The 21,365-nt window shown below is 40.1% G+C and overlaps 2 protein-coding genes across 10 annotated transcripts in view; one reads left to right on the forward strand and one right to left on the reverse strand.

Moving 5' to 3' along the window:
* The window catches only part of cspg5a (chondroitin sulfate proteoglycan 5a), a 59,443-nt gene that overhangs the window by 15,513 nt on the left and 22,565 nt on the right, over window positions 1-21,365 (reverse strand). For all 9 annotated transcript variants that reach the window (XM_051407539.1, XM_051407535.1, XM_051407533.1 and 6 more), the window contains exon 3: window positions 2,131-2,319. In XM_051407539.1, coding sequence (XP_051263499.1) covers window positions 2,131-2,319 — 189 coding nt within the window. The remainder of the gene's footprint in view (window positions 1-2,130; window positions 2,320-21,365) is intronic.
* On the forward strand, window positions 8,715-11,836 carry LOC127367569 (uncharacterized). Its single transcript, XM_051407541.1, has 6 exons — window positions 8,715-9,233; window positions 9,658-9,884; window positions 9,990-10,324; window positions 10,576-10,995; window positions 11,135-11,289; window positions 11,415-11,836. Exons 1-6 carry the CDS (start codon window positions 8,977-8,979, stop codon window positions 11,539-11,541), a joined length of 1,521 nt encoding a protein of 506 aa, XP_051263501.1. The 5' UTR covers window positions 8,715-8,976; the 3' UTR covers window positions 11,542-11,836.

Below are 21,365 nucleotides of genomic sequence, written 5' to 3' on the forward strand. Positions count from 1 at the left end.
CTTGCTTGTATCTGTACATAAATTTGGTTCATGAATGTTCAAATTAAATTCATAAGATGGACTTTATTGACCAGAAGGAAACAGGGTCACCACAGCAACAGTGATTATTTGTTTAAATCAGTAAAAATGGGAGAACAAGATATGAGTATGGATAAAAACATGGGAATAAATCGAATGTGAAAGCTTTTTTACACTTTTTTAAATTAAAACTGGTACAGAAAAACCCAAATTTCTCTGTATGCTGTGACTGTTGTTGAAAAGTTGTAAAGTAACTAGACTCAATTCTTGTCATATAAATCCTGAGCAAGCCACTGAACTTTTACTGCCTGAGTCATTCCTGATTCTTGAATCATTCTTGCCTGAAAATGTAACGGTGAGAAGAGGATATTGTTATGAAAAATAATTCCTGTGTTCAGGCCACAAAAGCCTCCTAAGGCTCGTCTTTCTCTGTGAAGGACACATGCTGTCATTTAATCCTCCTGCCTTTCTTCTTTTATGTTTAAGTATTCTCTCTCAATAAAATGACTAACTCTGCTGTGAGCTTCTGACTTTTTACAAAAAGTATTCAAGCTTCTTCGTAGCAGTGACACATATTCAATTAAGATTCAATTACATGTAGAATCCAAAGCGGCACTCTGGAAGATTTTCAAGAAAGCATACAGCTCGTTTATCAGCGAAAAATCAAACCCCAACCTGCAGGTCGGGACCCTCCAAGAGGTCCAGAGATGAATCTCATCTCAAAATGACTGTTATACAAAATTTAGACTCACATCCATTTTCAATGTTTTATAAAGTTCTCTCCTTGTTGCAAAGTGATTTGCAATGTCACCAGTTTGTTTCAATACTGAGGAGAATGAGGGGAGAGCATTGTTTCCGGTAACGTATGTCCTTAAAGTAAGGGCAGTACGTTTGTTAGCATCTTTTCTCACCGCCGTTCAACCAACAACTTTGAACCTGGAAATCCCCAGACGATTGGTTGGATCTCCAATTACCTGGTTACCTATGGTGAGACTAAATTTGTATTTTTGCTTGTGAAATACTGGATACTTTCCGCTCTTCAGAGCTTTCAACATCCATTAAATGAAACAATCTGAGATGAAAAAAGAAAAAAATTACTCACAGACCATAACTTCTAACAATGGGCTGCAGTTAGGATATTGATTGTTGTTTTAAGGGGAAACAGTCTGGGGAAACAATGGCATAGATTCACTCTATTTTTAGTGGCCTAACCTGGAAAAACTAAACCTAAATTGAGATCCCACACCAGAAAAACGCTCATACTAACTTTCGTTGACTTTGTTATTTAGGAAAGACAACTTTTTGGAACTTAAGCATGGATTCCTGCTGACATTTGGATCTGATCAACACACTTCACAACACAAATATCTGCCTCATGCTTACTTTATTTACACTTCTAAACGAAGACTACTAACCCTCTCCAAGACGTATTTCTAGACACCACTGACATACTGATTGAATTTCATTGAGTGTGTAAAGCAGTTGGTTTGTCTACTTAGCCTTTAGATTTTAATTCTACCAAACTTCTTTTGCCCACTGCTCATTCTCTATCGACCAGTCTCTCTCTGTCATTCTCTAAACTTCACACTAAACACAAGCCGGAGCAGCAGTTTGGCCCAGAGGCAGTGCCAGCCACAGAAACAAAGCCTTTCTCATTCAATCTTTAACATTGATAGGAGTAATGTACCGCAGCCGAGGTTCAGTGTCTGCTGGGTAATGATAATAAATCTGCGGCAGCAGAATGCCTTTGAGCAAAGCACTAAAGACTTGACTTTTTTGTTTTGTTTGATTGATCTTTTAAAGTTGGACAAATGAATCCACTGATTCAAAGACGAGTGTGGAGCCTGCAGGACACATCACACACACTAAAAGGAGATTTTGTCTGATGGAGTTTCACTGAGTTTACTTAAAATAAATCTAGGGAGTATGAGTTTAAGGTATAGCCCCAAAAAAGACTGAAAAATTATATGTTTTCATGCTTTTCTCTGTAAATTGGAGTGAGTCATGCTTCCAAGCTGGGACAGGATGACCCACTCAACCAATAAAAAAAGGGAAGATGGAGTACTTCTAGTTTTAGCTATCACTTGGTTCAGACTCTTGATGGAGCCTCACCTGCGCTTGCGCAGCTTCTTGTTCTCCGTCTTGAGCACGTGGAGCTTCTTGGCGAAGCAGACGACGATCATGAAGAGCAGCAGGACCACCAGAGCTGAAGCGCCCACGGCCAGACACATCACCTGGAACTCGGTCACCACCGACTCGCAGCGAGCACCCTTGTGCCAGATGTAATCCTGGACATTACATCTAAAAGAGACAGAATAAAGGGGAATGGAGGACAGAGGTTGAAAGTGTCAGGAGGAAGAGAAAAATAGGAGTTAGAGGAAAGAAAGCAGAATAAATGGTAGATGACAGAGGAAAGGTTTTGAAATGTAGAGACGTGGCAGCGAGAGGATGAAAAGATGAGAGGTGTGAAATAAGATGAGCAGGGAGCAGACGGGGAGAAAGGGAAGAAAATAGAGAACAGACAAAAAAGGAAATAGTTAGTCGGGTAAAACCACATCTTAGTGGTTGCGTGAGATGCTTGGACTTGGTAAATTGTGTGTAAGCAAGTAAATTTTTCCTTTTATAGCTAAAGATCCATTTATTTGTTTTTTAAATATCACTGAACAGTCACACTTGCTTTAAGCACCTCCCTATTCCAATGTAGCCTGTTTATGAACATTCAGGATTTCCTTTCTGTTCCTGATTATATTTAACTGCCTTGGTGTGCAATCTGAAAAAGGCTCTTCACATTTAACTCTAAAAACTTGTTTTCGTGTTTCATGCATGTTACATAAATCTTGTGTTATTGTGAAGTAATCGACCGCAGGCGTGTTAGCAGGATGAAAGAGCCGTCGGCAGGTTTTGGACGACTCTTTATTCAAAAAGGATAATGTCATCACTTTGTGTGTCTGAAAATAGAAAGTGAAGAAGAAAAACAAAGCCCGGGGCATTTTCCTGCTATTAACACACTCGCTGTCACACATACACACACACACACACACACACACACACACACACACACAATCGTAAAAGACATTTTGCGATCATCAAATCTAACACAATGCATATGGGCATCCATGTGTAGATGTACATTATGGGCACATATGTGTACACACACACACACACACACACAAACACACACATCTGAGTCCCAGACTCCCTCCGTGGCCGTTTGGCAGAGTATGGTGTCCGCCCGAGGACATAAACGAAGGAGGCAGATGGCTTTGTCTACAGACTGTTTGGCATCTAAGATGGCAAATCTATTTCACCACTTAACGAGACTATAACTGCTGCGCGACGCTGTTTCACCGTCTCAGTGTGTGGAACAATGTGTGGCTGTGCATTACTCTGTCTGTGTGAACATAGGATCTGTTTCCATTATAAACGTATTATAAAAGTATTGTTAAAGGTCCAGTGTGTAATGATCTATTGGCAGAAATTGACTAATATTCATAGGTATGTTTTCATTAGTTTATAATCCTGAAAATACGAATCATGTTTTTGTTACCTTAGAATGAGCTGTTTTTAACTACATAGGGAATAGTTTTTGCAGCCACTGTAGTTTCTCCTACACACTTGGAAAGCTTAGCTGTATTCAAATGGTTGTAGTCTGCAATTTCACCGCTATGCTAAATCCTACACACTGCTCCTTTAAGATTACGTCTTGCCCAGTTTTCTCATGGACGCACAAACCAACTCTACTCTATGGCGCCGGAAGCTGAATAATTCAATAAATACAATTTCTGCATATATAGAATATGCATATATAGAAGATGAATTAGAAATTGGGGCTCCAGAAGTACATTAATGTATCAATATTGAATTGTGACTATTTATAATGTATGTATGTATGTATATTTACATACATACATACATACATACATCATACATACATTTATCCTGTAGTTCTGAGACTACTAGTAACGAGATATGTATTACAGCACTGCTTACCATGAGTGAAAAGAGTGAGTGTGTGTTTGTGTTTGTATGTATGTGTGTATATGTGAAGTAAGTAGGCTCATGTGGATATTATGTATACTTAATGTATTTTTTATTTTTGTGTTTGTTAGGTGTTATTTGTATAATGTATACTGTTTCTCTCTGGTCAGGGGGGTGTTAGTATATGACCATAACTGAATTAGAGGAATTACCCCTTTTGTACACTTGATTATGCAATATTACCACTAATAACCATAACAATATAGAACAAGACAATATTATTATTTGTCTCACTCATTTTGTCAAAAGGACATCCAGTTTGAGGTTACCATTTATGGCTGTGTTGTTGTCTAAAGAAAGTTTTTTTTTACCACAAGGCTGTCAGGCTCACACATACACACACAGAGTATACAAGCATGAAGGAAGCAGAACTCATCTTCTTACTCGTGTATTTTTCATGTATATCAGAGATGTTGTTTCAGTAGGTTTTGAGGATCCAGGGGTTTTGAAATAACTACAGAGTTTATGTTTGCAAAAAAAACTGCAAAAGAAGTGGGGAAAATGGTAGAAATAAAACGTGAAAGGCCCTATCTAGATCCAGTGTGTGGTTTGTCTGTTCTAGGATATCGTAGAAACATGGTGGTGCAACATGGCTATGATTAAATTCAGGTGATTATACACTAATGAAAACATACCTATGAATATTATATTCCATTTCTGCCAGTAGATCCTCCAAAAAACACTGGACTTTTAACGAATGACAAATCACTTCACCATGTTCTCCTTTCCTTTCTTTGTCACATATGGACATTAGACAAGTGCACATGCTGTTGTGTTTCCATGACTCCACTTCCCAGGAGACCTATCTTTACCCTAACCTTAAACAAATTCTTCACCCTAAAATTTTATGATTTAAGTTATGGGGACTTGCGTATTGTCCCTAAAAGGAAGGCAAGTCCCCACAATGTGGTTGCTTACACAATGTCCCCACGTGAGTAATACAAGCACACACTCACACACACACACACACACACACACACACACACACACACACACACACACACACAAAGACAAGGGAGTATGAAGTGAATGGAGGTGTCGGGGCGTATGGCCACTCCAGCTACGTTCTCTAAATGCTAAGCAGGCTCCTTTCACCGAACGACTTCCTGTATCCTTCCTGAATCCTTGATGCTTTTATTTCACCAGCTGAAGGGAAACGCTGGCAACGGGCCAGGAGACATTTTGAGTGTGGGCATAAGTGAGAAAGAGAGAGAGAGATGACGCCTGATATCACATTTTCAAGGAGACTTCAATGCACTCAACCTCCGAGCAACTCTGCGTTTATACAAAGAAGAGGTTTATGTAAGTCAGAGTTAGACGGAGGGAGGGCGGGGGAGGGATGCAAGTAGAGAGCGAGCGAGAGAAGGATGCATAAAGGAAGAAGGCAAGCGAGCGAGGATGGGCTGGTCGTCATGGCAACCCAGCTGAGCGGCAAACAGAGCAGATGCGGCGCTGACATGTCATTCCATCACACGCATGCATCCTCGCTCAGCCGTCCACAGGGACACAACCGTGCTTAAGCGCCTAGTTCCCATTTCTTTTCTTTCTTCCTCTCCATTTCCCTCCCTCTCTCCCTCCCTCTCTCCCTCCCCCTTCCTCCTCCTCCTCCTCCTTCGCTCCCGCTGCTTGTCTTCTTGAAAATCTCTTTTCTTGTTCACTGGCTCTTCACCTCCCCGTCTTTCCTCCCTCCCGTCGCTCTCGTCTCTCCTTCCTCCTCCTCCTCTTCCTCCTCCCTCATGCTCTTTGCTGAGCGCCTCCAGCTGAATCACGTCTCTGCTTTCAGTTCTTGCAACTGCTTTTTTTCTTTTTCTTTGACATTAAGAGGAAAACACAGCAGTCCAAGGTGAATGTGTGGGTTCAATTGTAAAGAAATGAGAAAAGGATTAAAGTGAACTGTACTAAGAACTATTGCCTGTTTATCCAAAGCCTAACATATTGCTTATTGCTCTAAGCCATAGCGCTCCACCGTTGTCCAAAAATATAAACACTAAGACTCTACAGCCACGCTAACAGCTCTGTGAGGCTGTACTTAGGCAGTGCTTTGAGCTAATTGCTAATTAAATGCCATTTTCAGTTAGCATTTTGTAAGCATGCTATCGTTTGCTAATTTAAGTATAGCTGAGGTTTATGTGAATGTGATTAGGTTTGCAGGTACAGTGACAGTTGCAAAACAATGATTCTGCAGCTCCTTGGGCAAAAAACAAGTCTGATAGTATTGAGTCTAATGAGGAAAATGAAGAAAAATTTTCCAACCATCCGGTGAGTTTGCATTTTCTTTTTGCAGTTTCTGGAGATATCATTGCTGTTAGGACTATAGGGTGCCAAGTATGTATTAACCTGCAGCTGATAATAGTCCCAAACAAATGCACAAATTACTCCTGCTTGAGTTACGTTTGCTAAACGATACAGTGCCAACACATTAGTTCTGGTTTGTAGAGAATGTCACAGGCCTTATCCATTAAGATTTTTTGGAACATAGTTTCAGAGGCTGACATAACAGGAAACCGTTCTTGGCTGAATTTCGAAGACAATCTTTAGGATTGGATTTCTTTCTCCAATATTCTCGCATCCAGGGCAGCAGCACAGAGCAGAAATCAAATTGGGAATGACTCCTCATCAGGGACAAAAAAACTTAGACGGTCAAAACTCTTTCCAAGGGTAAAAGCACTGATGCCTCTCTGGCTGAGAAGTGTCGACCAGCCTCCCTCGTTCCCACTCCCTTCCCCTATAAAATCTCCCACGCGTCCCGCAGGCCGTCCCATTGTGTCCCACAGCAGAGTTTTTTCCTCCCCAACCCGTCTTTATCTCCATCACCACGGCTCACCACAGCTGTATTTAAGGAGTTGTTGCCGCCCAGCAGAATTAGCATTGGGGCGGCCCGAGCCACATTACAAAGAGCTACAAATCCTCTCAATATTTACCTGATTAGGCTGGCCTGCTGGGGCGAGAGAGGGAGAGGCAGATAGACAGAGAAAGAGGGATAGTCTTTAATTTAACTTTCAGAGGGTGACAATGGTGCAGATGGGCCTGTGGCCCCCTAATAAGACCCCCTGTTGGTTTTGATGAGGGGTAATGGAGGGTGAGAAGGGAGGAGACAAGGGGGGTGGTGAAAGGCCAATTCAAGACAGACAGTTGGTTTAGTTGGGCTAAAGGCCAGCAGAGGACAGGCTCTGGTAGATATTTTTGGAAACTGAAAATACTGATATGAGCTCCGACTCAAAGAGTCAAGATACTGCTGCTTAAACCAAGACTTCATTTAACCTGTTTTTCTACAGTTTTGTCACTACAGCCTTAGTTATTCTGCTGTGATCAGTAGCTTATGGTGGTTAATGTAAAGTTGCAACTCAAGTTCTTAAAGCATCCATAATCAATAATTTTTTGTGAAAGGGGTTGCTTGTGATGAGGAAACTACAGAGAATTATCACAAGAATCTGCAGCTCCCCCCAGCTTTACAGAGCATTACAGCAAGTTTCAGCTCATTATTTTGCTGTTCAGCCCTCAACTTCGCTGTTAAAAACCCACTGTACACTACCTGCTCTTCACCAAACAGCAGACAGGCACGGTTAGAATCTAACTGCTGAATATGGTGGTGCATTTAACAGCTAAGTAACCCTTCAGGAGTTGGTAAAGACCAAAAACAGAGGAAAAAGAAGATTGACCTTAACAGCTGGATGCATATGTAAGCAGGTTGCCACATCAACTTAAAAGGTGATCACCTGTCAGTGTTGTGTTCAGTGTTCAAGGGCTTGCCAAGAGCCAAGGTTAGCTATTCCTCACGTCTCCAAAAATATAAGAAGAAATGTTCAGGAAGGCATTATTTTAATAAAATGACAAAATATTCTAAGTCTAAACAGTTACTTTCTCAACTGACAATATCTCAACTTTATTTAGTACCACAATAATAGATGTAGAATGAAAACAGAATGAAACAAACAGGTTTTGAGAAACAAATGGACAAACATTTTCTTTTGCAATATTAACAGAGAAGCAAGCAGAAGGGAGAAATGTTTGAAGGTTAGAGGAAGAGAGACCAAACAGAAGGCCGGAGCTGGATCTGGACTGACAGGAGAGGGCACAGCAGGGTGTTTACTGAATATTTTAGCATAAATCATATATTTGCATTAAAACAACACTATTTTTAAACCTTTTTCCTTGAAGCAAAGCATATTTTCTCATGCAATAACTGCAAAGGAAGAAGAGAAGAGCCAGTAAGTGGTGGATCTGATGATAAAAGGCCAGCAGAGGACAGGAAGGGGTACATCGGTGCCTCTGGAAACTTATTCGGACCATAAAACATCAGCTCTGAAACAAAACCTCATTTGAGTTTCTCTGTTAAATAAAAAGCAAACCTTCTCATTATGCTGAGGGCTTTGGGAGGGGAAGGACAACCGCTGGTCAGGTTGAGGGCAGGATTAAAAGCTGGATTTGATTTAAAAATGCTGACAGAGGAGAGGACTGTGGAACAGAGAGTTTGATCTCATCTGATTAGATGACTTAATTTGAAATTTAATGAAGGAAGACGATAAAAGGAGGATAAAAGTTTTGAGCTTTTTGTTTTGTTTCAAGAAAGAAAATATGCCTGAATTAGAATGAGGTAGATCTGATAAAAAAAATAGCTGTGTGATTCACCAGGACCGATCTCGGAGACATCTCCGGATGATGTCACCCACTACATTATTAGTTGGTTCATATACTATAAATGTGTGTTTTGTAGTCTTACAGAATGCTCTAGTCTGGATTTACTGTACAAATCATTTATTTTTTTCCTTGAAGTGAAATACAGATCAGTCTTCACTCTTTGGTTGAACTGCTCAGAACTGAACCAGCAGCAAGTCGGCTGGGAGAAATTCACATAAACAAAGAAACTATCGGTTTTTTTTCAAAATTAGTGATTTTCGTTTTTTTTTTTTTTTTTGCAGAATGTGCAAGTTGAGATCACGAAGAAGCCACTCCATGTTTCAGATAACAGTATTGGTTGCCTTAAAAGTATACATTTTGTGTTTTGCAAAAAGAGACATGCGAATAATTGGACATCTCGAGGCAAACAGACGCACAGTTGTTACTTCGGAGATGACTACATCCACCAAAAAGCCCCAGACGAAGAGAAAGCGCCCCCGGACCACTTATTCCATCGGAGGCAATGAAGTCTGCAGGAATACTTTTCAGTTTCTTATGGGGTGAGTTTCCATTAACATCCAAGTTATAGTTACTTTGCGTTATGTGTTCATTCAAAGTCACAGGGATTACAAACTGTTATCTCATATTTTCTGTTTTCATGTTTATACCTTTTTAAAATGATATGCACACCGAGACTAAGCTGTACTGACTTTGGCTAGTAATGGGAGCATCTGCTATTAATTTGAATAAGGCTTGAATTGCTTGAATTGACTGATGCTAATGATTTAACACCTACCTTACTGGAGGATACTTTTGGTGAATACATCCAGGGTAAGGTGCCAAAGTGCCTGTTAAGATTGCTTGAATTGACTGTGATGCTAATGCTTTAGCAACTAGTCTACTTGAGGAACAGTTTGGATGACAGTTTTGGATACATCATTAGCAAGACCCATGATGTGACACTTCTTTGTTTTCCTTCCTCAGAATTGGCAAAGACACCCTGACTGATATAATCAAACACTTTGAGGAGAATGGGGCAAGACCACGGTTAAGGAAGAAAGAAAAGAAGAAGAAGAACTATGCAGAAGACAATGCCATCATGCTGCCTGGCCGACATCCTGAGCATAGGGATTGGCATGTGAAGTTGTTGCCAACCCTTGTGTCTAAGGCCTCAGTTTGGCGTCTCTACGTCAAGTCTGCGAAGGAGCTTGGTATGTGTAAAAACTGATTTCGAATCAAGTGCTTGTAATGTGAAGTAATGTGAAGCACTATTAGCAATTAAAGTATAATAATCGTAAGTAATATCTGTTTTTCAGATGAGCGTGCAGTTTCTAAATCACGCTTCACAGCACAGTGGAACCAGCTTCTCCCACTCATCAGAAGTTGCAGGCCACGTACAGATCTCTGCTGGCAGTGCCAAAACAATAACCAACAGCTGGTACGAAGTGCAAACCTCCCAGATGATAGAAAGTCTGAAGCGGTCAAGAAGCAACACGATCATCTTGCCCTTGTGCAAAAAGAGAGGGCTGTGTACAACGAGATGACTGCTGCCTGCAGAAAGACATGTGCTGACTCTAAGTTGTCTTTGGGACCCTCCCCATCAGCAAGCAAGAAGATCAGGATGCATTACAGTTTTGATTTTGCACAGCAGGTACTATTTATCACACATCATTTACTTCACTTTATTAAATGTCCCTTAAAGGGCGATTTGGTTTGCAGCAGACACACACAGCAAGCGTTACTGTACAATAAAGTGCACGGAGAATAAGTAGCCTAATAATAGTGCAAATGCAGAATAGCAGCAATATAGTAATCTATATCTATATTTATTAGACAGTTATGAATCGACATGTCTTTCATTTAATCTAATCCCCTTTCCCTCTCTCCCTCTGTCTTCTTCAGATACACTTTCCCTCAAACCCTCTTCAGTCCGGGCCAATGTTCTTCCTGACTCCACGTAAATGTGGCCTTTTTGGTGTCTCCTGTGAAGGGCTGCAAAAACAGGTGAATTTCCTGATTGATGAAGGCATGTCGTCAAGTAAGGGGAGCAATGAAGTCATCAGCTACATGCATCATTTCTTCAGCAACTTCGGAGTTGGAGAAACAGACGTGGATCTTCACTGTGACAACTGCAGTGGGCAAAACAAAAACAACTTCATGCTCTGGTACGCTGCATGGCGGGTTGGACACAAGCTTCGTGACACAATTGACATCCACTTCCTTATTGCTGGCCACACCAAATTACCCCCTGACTGTGGCTTTGGACTAATCAAGCAAGCATACATGAAGACCAGAGTCAACACTTTGGCAGACATCGCTGAGGTTAGTTTTCCAGCAGGTCGCGGGAACAGTTTTGGGCTTGTGTAAAAATTGTCAACACAGAGCTTTTAACATGAATGACTTCAGTGCTGTTCTCTGTTCTGCTTCAATGAAACGTTTAACGTTCATTTTTTGTCATCAGGTAGTGGAAAACAGCTCTCCTGAGAGTCACCTCAATATCCCACAGCTTGTTGGAAATGCAGATGGAAGAGTGTTAGTCGAGACCTTCGACTGGCAGAAGCATCTGAGTCCCAAGTTCCGAAAGCTCCCACAGATCAAGAGTTATCAGCACTTCCGGTTTTTATATTGAAACTTTCACATTGTGTACATATAAAAAATAATTTCATGGCCATGATAGTGTTTTATGGGAAAATAGTTAGCCATGTTTTAAAATGTCCTGTTATGTGCTTATTCTGTCACAGCTTTGATGCTAAGAGACCAGGTGTGGTGCTTGCAAGAACTCACTGTGATGCACAACCTGTTGAATTCCAGCTACTGTGCGATTCAGCGGTTGTTGACTGTTGGCTGTTGACAGTCTTCCTGTCCTAGCACCACCTGGACTGAACATTGACAGGCAGACCTATCTTTATGAAAAAATCAGGCCTTTCTGTGCTGACGAGGCAAGAGACATCACATGCCCGGCGCCAAGGGTCACAGCACAGAAGAGTCCACAGAAGAGTATGCAGAAGAGGATGCGGATGTGATATCACCAAATAATTGGACTCTCCTTCACACCCTCTCCACAATGTGCTGATCAGCCACAGGAGCTCATTCAGCAACAGACTGATCCATCTACACTGCACTTCTAGATTTCAATTTCAATTTAATTTCACTTATAGAGCACCAAAACAATACACACATCTCATGTCGCTTTACAGAGTGTTAAACTGATGTGTTTGTAGATGTGTAGATGTGGTTTATACCTTGGATTATGGCACAAGGGATTGTAACATTTTATCCTGTGTATTAATGAATGATATTCAGGGGCTTTTTGTAATAAAAGCATTTCCATTTCAATAAAGTACCTTCTAATTCTGATCAGTCCACTAAAGTGCTTAAGGAAAATAACACTACATCAACATTAACTACATGATAACTGCTTTTGATAACCATTGTTCAAACCACTACAATACCAAAACAGATACCATATGTCACTGAGTGCAGGGGGTAGGGCTTATCTTAATGAGATGCAAAAGAGCACCATTGTGTTGACTAGGGATTGGGTAAGAATTTCCTGAGGGGAGAATTGCAAATGTTCTAGGGCTGTTTTCTCCCTAAAGGGTTTTGAGATGTGCATACATTCAAATGGCCACAACTTCTTCAAATATGATCAATATTATCATATCCATGTGTTAGACATCATTGGAAAGCTTAGAAACTACACTTTCAGAATCTGTAAATAACTCAAAATGCCTCTCGGGAGACTTGTTGCTGGTTTTCTCATGCCTGGTCAATAATGGTAGTGAGCAGCCATTGGTTTGCTTTAAAGGGGCACAAGCTAAATATGTTGGAGACCACTAGTTTAGCATTTGTTTGGATTTAGACCATATTTGGTGTTTCGTCCTACAACATCCTGGTATTGAGAATCTAAACTTTGGGTGAGCCTTTGCCATCATAAACTATTTAGGTCAAGTGTGTAACATTTAGGAGGAGTTGTATTTATTATTAACTATGCATTGATTCTATAAAATAAATTGCTGTGCATTTGTACATTGAACAGAATACTGACACCCTGCTGCTACAGTCTGTCTTTCACTTTGCTGCTGATTGAAAGCATGTGACACACTATGAAAAATAATTATGAAAACTGGAAGTCTGCGCTGCAGCGTGTTCATGATGTCTCGTAGATTTGGCAACAGCTCATCAGCTGCTTTCAAACAAGCTAATAAACTAGATAAGAGAACAAAAAGATACTGATCCAAGTACAATCCAGGCCACCTCCGTCTGAACACACACACATTATTGTATTATTTGTATTATTTTAGGTCAAATGCTTTCATCAGCCATCCACCTAGATTTCCCAGAGGCACCCAGTCCTCTGCACCACGTTCAAAACAAACCAGCTTAAATAAAATATCATCGGCTTCCATTATGCAGATGGAACCATTATAACCTTATTAGTAGCCACAGTGGGCAGAAAACTGTTCCATTCAATCAGCTAGTAGTGCTAAATCCCTCACTTTGAAAACTGGAAAGGGATTTGAAAACATGACGACATAATCAGTGTTCTCCATTTGGCATTAGAAGAATCCGACCGATTCAAACCATGGTAGTAATGTTTAGATACTTTCAGACATTTTGTCGGGTGGAGTGGTTATTTTTCCAGTGTTTTCAGCCAAGTGGAAAAGGAAGGAAGAGAGAATTTCTGAACAAATGATCCTGTATTTCATTACAGGCTCACAAATACAGCGATCTTGTACATAATGAGTGTGATGCCGCATGGAGGTTCTTGAACACTGCAATTTCTACAGTCCAATAAAAGCCTCCCGCTTGCACCATCCAAAACAATTATTTTCATATCTCTGGTGAGCAAACACCTAATTTAGTCCATTTCTGTTTACTTGACACATTTATATTTGCTGCAGAGCTTCTGTCTTTGCTGTTAACAGACTTTGCTGAGGGCTAGCCTGCGTACTATCGTATATAAAGAGAGGCTGGTTAACACAGCAAATGATTCACTCAGCATGGATCTCTCTGGACACAACTGTGACCAAAACTTATTTAAATGAACCCCCTGCGTCCCTGGGGAGCACTCACAATACCATAAACTGCAAACCAATTACCGGTATGCAGATGTGGCCCTCGCTCACAGTTACGACAACGATCAGCCAGGATATAGGCTGAAAAGATGCCCTCCGGAAGCTTGACACGCGCATTCATCTTGATGCACTAAATCATGATAAACTAGAGAGGATATTGGCCGTTACTTCCACTGGTGAGCAGATTGAAGTATGGTGAACAAATCAGTCTTTGGGTTTAGTCCCATCTGCATTCATAACAACAAAATCTATGACTGTAATCCATTTATTTCAATGACTGGTGGATTGACGGAGCAAACTGAGCTTGCTTTGAATATTTATATATGTATTTAATATTTAATATATTTTTATAATATATTTTTTCTGTTCATATAATGGATCTTCACATCGGGGGGGAGCACCTTTCAGTAACTAAAAAACTATTCTGTAACTATGCGAGGGCTGCATTTTATAAATAAAACGTACAAAAAACAAGAAAATTGCACCGTTGACTAAATGCAAACTATGTCGACGGAGCTGAACACAGACATAAAAATGGCATTGATCTTATTGTTTAACTCTCCATGAGAAAGCCAATAATGTAAAACTATTTCTTGGAGGACAGTTTGAACATCTTTTTTCGCCTCTGGTTAATGGACATAGTGTAATGGCAATAATACATTATTGAGGATTGAAAATAATGGGCTCTAAACTCCAGTTTGTGTCTCCACCTTGTTAATTATTTTCATTTACCAGCACACCTAATTTTGTTTTATGGCTTACACATCAAGTAGGAGGATGGCTGTCATTTAATGGTTTAGTTTTAGGTGTATATAACACAAATCTATAATAACATCCACACAATACTGAGATAAATAAATATACATAATCCAAATGAAAGACTATTATAATGTAATTGTAAATTGTGATCTATTTTGTCATTGTATTGTTTGTTTCAGCTCTGGCGCAGACGATTTCCCCTCCATAACTCCTTCAAAATAAGAGCGTAAAACATTTAGAGGAATTTGAGGCTGACAAAGACACTGAGACAGAGAGAGCTGAACTGGTTCAATAGAGCCTGTTAGCCCCGCCCACATAAAGATCAATAAAAACCTGATGATTCTGCATGTGTGTGTGTCTGTGTGCGCAGTGAACTAATGCCGCAGGACGACCACTGCCAGAAACACATTTCTGCGTGTGCATGTGTGTGTCAACAATAGAATACGTCAGGCCAGGCCAGACTACCTTTGGCAAAAACAAACCATGTGTGTGTCTGTGTGTAATTGTGTGTGTGTTTGTGTATCTTTCTCTGCAATCGTAAATCTCCTGTGTGTTTGACCTGTGGCCTGGTTCCACGACCCCACGTTCTTTGACTTGAAAGTGATCCCTAATACACCCTTAATCCTATGTGTGTGTGTGTGTGTGTGTGTGTGTGTGTGGGGGGGGGTGTATATGTGTGTATATGTGTGTATATGAATGTTGCCATGATTTGTTCATGAAAACTAAAATGGATACAAACTGCTGTTGGTGCTCAAAACTTCACTTAATTACATCAAGCTGCAGGACACACGCACATACACACACACACACACACACACACACGTGCACACACACACACACACAATCTCGACCTGGCTCGGCCGAGTCGTTTCCATACTGGCAAGCGTTATAAGGTTCTGACTCATTCTCTCACTCAGTTTCTCCTCCACCTCCTCTCATTTTCTCTGTCCACCTCTCACTTCATTTTCCTGTCGAAAGCTTATTTTCTCCCTTTTTTTTCCCCCTCGCTTTCTTTTTCTTTCAATATCTAACTTTTTCAGCCACAGATATTCAGAATATAAACACCCTCTCTTTTGTCTTTTCTTTCTGTTTCCCAGACACACACCCTCGTTCCTTCCCCTCCCTCTGTTTTCTCATCTGTTTCTCCGAATATGGTCCTCAGTCCTGCAGCTCCAGTGGAGGAAGCGATTTACAACGCTAACGCTGTCAGATGCCATTAGTCAGAGGGACAGGGGAGCCAGCGCTGGAGATGCCGCAGATAACTTCAAAAAAAGAGATCACATCGCAGTGTGTGACTGAGGTTTCCAGTATAAATGTCACAATATGAAAGCAGTCACAAAAGGTGTGTTTTTGTCTGGCTTTATTTGAGTGAATTTGACCACTGGAGTGTTTTTGCAGTCTTTTTTGGCTACGTTCAGACTCTGGAAGTGACAATTTGAGACATTTGCTGTAACTAAACTAGCAACAGACTCTGTAAGTGTGTGTGACAGCTCAGACTCAGACTGCTTTGAAATTTTCCCGGAACTCCAGTATGCCCCTTAACTTAACAATGACGAAAAACTGAACTTGAGTAAAACATTTGGAAATGTATCCTGAAGATGAAGGAATTGTGTGCACTAGAGTGGTACACGAGAGATTATTTTATTGTTATTTCATAAAGTTGGAATTACTTAACTTTTACTCACTAATATGGTTAAAAAAAAAGTATCCTACCCTTCTCAATAGAATAGAGGCTTTCTGTCTAAACTTTTTAAGTCTCCAAGCCCAATTACACTCTTGACCACATCTCTTGATGGCATCATTAGGGGTTAATTTCTGAACTTTCATGCATAGTTGTATATTAAAGGGTTACAGTGTAGCTATGGAGGTAATGGAGAACTGTAATTTGGTGCTTTGTTTTCTCCACCAAGTTTCTGATGCCAGTGGAGACAGCAGAGAGTGACGGCAACAATGAGGAAGTTGAAGAAACACACAGGTGGCAAAATCCTACTACTCCGGTTTCCAACAATTTAAACACAGTTAGCGTGTAGAATATAACTAAAGCAGGATACGGCCTGATCACATGTGATTCGCGGGGGTGCCATAAATAAGAGAAATCCAATGCTGAGCTAATCAAAACCTATGCTGCAGACATCAACGGTAGGACTCCTGTTAAACCCTGTGCATAAATCTGTGTGACATAGCTTTGTGACATGCGACAATTGACAAAGGAAGAAATCACGATATAGCAAACATTAGAAATAAGACTGCAGCTTTTCTGGTGACTTTATGCATGTTAGATAGGAGATTGGACAGTGGCATGTATGTCAGTATGTTTCAGTTCGTCCAGAGCCTCAGCTGATCTTTTGCAGGGTAATAAACCGATCTTTAAATACTCTCTTTATGCCATTGTTTGCCATTTACCTAAAAAATTAAAAATATATTAATTAAAGCACAGTTTAAGCACCACCACTATTTAAAATAATATTGTTTAAGTGCAAGTATGAGGGGGAAAAATGAAATGATACCTATAATGGATTCATTCTTAAACTCTCCAGCAGGTTTATAAAGTGTTGAGGCAGGTAATCAGTCACATTGAGACAGGTTCGCTTCCCAGCCTTGCAGGTACATATTTATGCCTGTAAGAGAGAGATACGACAGGCTGGTCTGAGGTCAGTAAACAGCACTTCAAAGGGTCATGTGTTTTACTGCGGAGGGCTAAAGGTCCAAACATTCATCCCACTGTAATTGAATTGGCCTGATGTATGAAGCAGCTCCAGTTCAGCTGCACGCACCAACACACACGAATGTAAACTGAGAACACACATGTATACACAAACTCATATGTATAAGCGCACAATCATGCCTAAACACACATTCAGAGGAACATATTGGTCCTCATCTGTGCCAGCGCTCCATTGACCCATATTGCACTTTTTGCCCAGCAGTCAAACGCCTCTGGTCTGACTGACTCTCAGGAGGTTCATCACTGCTACTATCTGCTGACTGAGGCCCAAAATCTGCCCTAAATATCTGGATCATGTTGTCCGCTTAGCAAGAGTTTTTTGTCAACAGGGCTGCTGTGTGAGCATTGCTCCACTTCGCTCTCAGTCAATAACACTTGTAATCTGTTGATTTGATACAGAACTGTAAGTTTTTTTTTATCAGTCACTGTTCAGTCACTGGTAACTGTAATTCTAAAATATTAATGACAATTGACAATGACTATTTTTTAAATTACTCTTTGTTCTCTAATGTTGTTAAATCTTTCTGTTTATAAAAATAGTTAAAAACTGAACTGGTGTTTGTTATTGATGAGGATGTACACACAAATAGTCAATATGGATAAAAATTAGGGATGTGATGTGACGTTTTTAAGGTGGTACAGAAAAGACGAAAGTAAGTAAAATAACTAACCAGGCATTTAAATGTTTAATTCAGCTTTTTTATCATCCACCACCCTTTCGGTAGATTGGCCTGCTTAAATTAAAACAAAAATATAATTTTTTATCTTGTAGAATTTATTAAGTTTTAGTATTAAGTATTACGTTTCAGATTGCAGCTAACTTAAAACAGCTCGCGTCAATATTTGTGAAATGTGTGGGAGAAACTACAGTGGCTGCTCTATCGACAGCCTGTGCTTGGTTTGTCCATTGTGGGTTACTGTAGAAACATGGCGGTTCAAAATGGAGGACTCCAAGGAAGGCGACCCGTGGCATCTGTAGACTAAAAACATCAAACCCAAAGGTTCCTATGTTCAGGTTATTACACACTAATGAACACATACCTAAATATTATATTCCATTGATGTCAATAGATTCTTCTGAATGTTAAACACTGGACCTTTAAAGTTGGTAAAAGAACAGCTTCTTCCAGTTTTTGTGCTCTAAAGTAATTAAAACTTCACAAAACGACAAATCATCAGCCCTTTCTACAATTACCTTCTTCGTTTATGCTTCTTATACTTAAGTCTCATAGTTAAATTGTGGCCAATGATCTGTTGACACATGCAGCACCTCAAATATAAACTATTTTAATGTTGTTCCAGTATATGTTTCTTGTTTCAAATGGTGGATCTCATGTAAGAAATACCAACTTTTGACATGGAGGGAGAGGAAGGTTTGCTAGAGTCGTGAGTCGTGGTCTGCTCCATACAACTTTCCGATGGGGGATGTCAGAGGATATTAAGGATGAGGAGGTTGTGTTTCCAGATATAAATCTGAGCTGTCTAGATGTTTTCTGAGACATTCAACATCTCTTTGTTTTAGTTTAGGCTGAGATGTGTCTGGTGTTTATGTGTGTAGCTGTTGGCAGGGTCAACTCCAGTCAGGAGACTGATCGCCACTGTGCATAAATTTGCATGTTAATCTGTGCAGCTGTTCACTAATTGGAAGTAATCTCCTCACTGATTGGTTGGTTCACTCAGTTCATGATTATGGGGGAATGTATGTAAAATCTCTTCCATTCTGAATTGTGAAGCCTATGTTTGTGTGATTGAGAGCACAAACACGGACTGACATTGTTAGATCTCGTCAGTCAGTGTTTGTTGTTGCCTAATTGCTTTTAAAGCCTGTTCTTTGTGCAGCCATTTTCAACCAAGGCTACAGTGGCGTTGTAAATTGATCTTTATGCCTCTTGTATGATGGATTTCTTCCTGTATGGGTGTTGACCGTCAGTACAAAATGGCGGCTGTGGAAAGAAGTCTTTTCTGGGAGTTTTTTTGTTCTCAGGGACTGTGACCTAAACCTGATGTTTAGAGTTGATGTTTTAGGCATTTACTACCATGACCACCTCATTGTAATGCTAATAAAAGCATCTATAAGTGATGTCACGTCATCTACATTTAGCCAGTTATAAACATGAGTGGGAAACAGTATTATGGATCTATCACCTATAGCAGTTTGTAAAGACCTTACCCGGTATTTAAAACCATTTAATCAGTGGAATTACCAATGGATTCCTATGGATTATCTATGGATTCGCTCTAACTCACTAGATGGGAATCATTGTTGGAAACTCTTCAGAAAAGGAAGGCACTTTCAAAAAATACTTGATGAACCATCTGTCTATTACCGTCTATCATGGGTGAACTTCAACCAATCAGATCAACAAACCACTTAACGTAGTCAAACTCTTACTGAACTGAGAACATAAGAAAAGTCTTCAGTGCTCTTCTTTCAATGACGAAATACTCTCCTGTTCTGATGTAACAGATGCATCTGAGGGAACAAAGAGCTGAAGAGTACAAAACTGAAGAAGCTATCGTAACTTAATAGCTGCGTTGCATCATTCAATCTGTCCAAATATAAACTGCTGCACAGAAGAGGAATGGGTTGCAGACAGTTATGAGACAGGAGACAAATATGTCTAAAGTGTGTAAACTTACTTTCCTGTTAGCGATTGCGCTAACAAGCTTGCGATCTGACAGCTTGCTAGCTTTCCAGGAGGAAGTAAACAGCTCAGTACAGAGATTGACTGCCGTTGGTATGTTCCCAGCTTGCAGCTTCTAGCAGCTACAGTAGTTCACCAACTAGCCCTGCAAATAGTCTGTGTGTCACCAAGCACCGCCTATTGTTTGAGGAAGCGTGGATGAATTTCACTGTCCAGTATATGAGCAGTTTTGACTATTTTAAAAGCACATCAGAGGGAACAGAAATGGAGAATCGGGAAGAGGAAAGAGGAGAAAGAACGGTAAATATATACATTTTTATCTAAAGGAGGCCCGGGAGTGATTTTTACTGCAGATTGCAAACACAGATTTAGTATTGATCCATTGAATATGTATTATGAACATCAGTTCCACAATAGTACAGTAATAGAAAAGCTACTGGACAAAGCACATGTCACCCTTCCCCCATCTGCTCTAATCCTGAACCCAGCGGGATGATGTGATGGTTTTTTTTTTTTTTAAACTCAAGTGTAGCTGTTCTCATCACAGATCGGGACGTTTTGATCCACAGATGCACTGTTGACTTTCAGATGCATTCGCAGAGGACTCATATTGAGCTGGAACTACTCTGTGGCTTACACCATATTTTCATAAATGATTCTCTTAATCCGTTTGACTTTTAACCTCCACCTAGATTCAGCAACCCTATTGGAGTATTGAGGAGAGTCATTACGGCAGTTTGAGGCTAATGCCTGGAAAGCGGGTCATATAGTAATGAAAGCGTTCATCAATATGCAGACGGGGCAACAGAGGGGGCAAAATATGAAAATAATATCCATATATGTTTGTATATGAGTGAGCGTTTGAGTTGTTTTTACAAAACCTTGCATTTCAGTTTCTGTGTATGTGTTTGTGTATTTGCTCGTACTGTAATGTATTGTATAATCTATAATGCGTGTGTCTGTGTACCATTTGCATGACAAAGGAGAGTCGAATAGCACAAAGCAAAACGAATTTCAGCGTACAGCCTGGCAGAAGAAGGGACATTTCCTCATGAGAGTCTCTTGTTAAAAATAACAATAATACACTGGTTTATATTCTGCACTGAGCTTTTCCACATGTTCCTGACCAGCAGAGCAGAACAATAAATCTAGAGTTTCGTGGAGCCTCACACAGCAGGTGACAAAGCATTTTATATTATATACTAGTGTCTGATTGTTCTGTGGAACCCATTGTGCATGCTGCAGAATATATTTATTATTGATTATATATGCAAATGAATGATCCCGATGAAGCCTAACGCAGCTGCAACGCATTGTTTATTGAATGCTTTGTGAAATGTACATTTTTCAACAAGAATGGCAAATGTATTCCTTTTTCTTGATTAACTTTGAATCCTTTGCTGGGTTTTTACTCCTTTCATTTACAGTCATAAAGGTCCAGTGTGTAACATTTAGAAGGCTCTATTGGAAGTAATGTAATATAAT

This window comes from Dicentrarchus labrax, unplaced genomic scaffold (genome assembly GCF_905237075.1).
Source record: "Dicentrarchus labrax unplaced genomic scaffold, dlabrax2021, whole genome shotgun sequence".
NCBI classification, from domain to species: domain Eukaryota; kingdom Metazoa; phylum Chordata; class Actinopteri; family Moronidae; genus Dicentrarchus; species Dicentrarchus labrax.

What these genes read in the sequence shown, in the direction of transcription:
- LOC127367569 (XM_051407541.1), top strand. Translation starts at nt 8,977, where the DNA reads ATGTGCAAGTTGAGATCACGAAGAAGCCACTCCATGTTTCAGATAACA. An exon ending in GTTTTGATTTTGCACAGCAG is followed by an intron (nt 10,325 to 10,575) that starts GTACTATTTATC and finishes TGTCTTCTTCAG; the next exon opens with ATACACTTTCCCTCAAACCC. An exon ending in CTTTGGCAGACATCGCTGAG is followed by an intron (nt 10,996 to 11,134) that starts GTTAGTTTTCCA and finishes TTTTGTCATCAG; the next exon opens with GTAGTGGAAAACAGCTCTCC.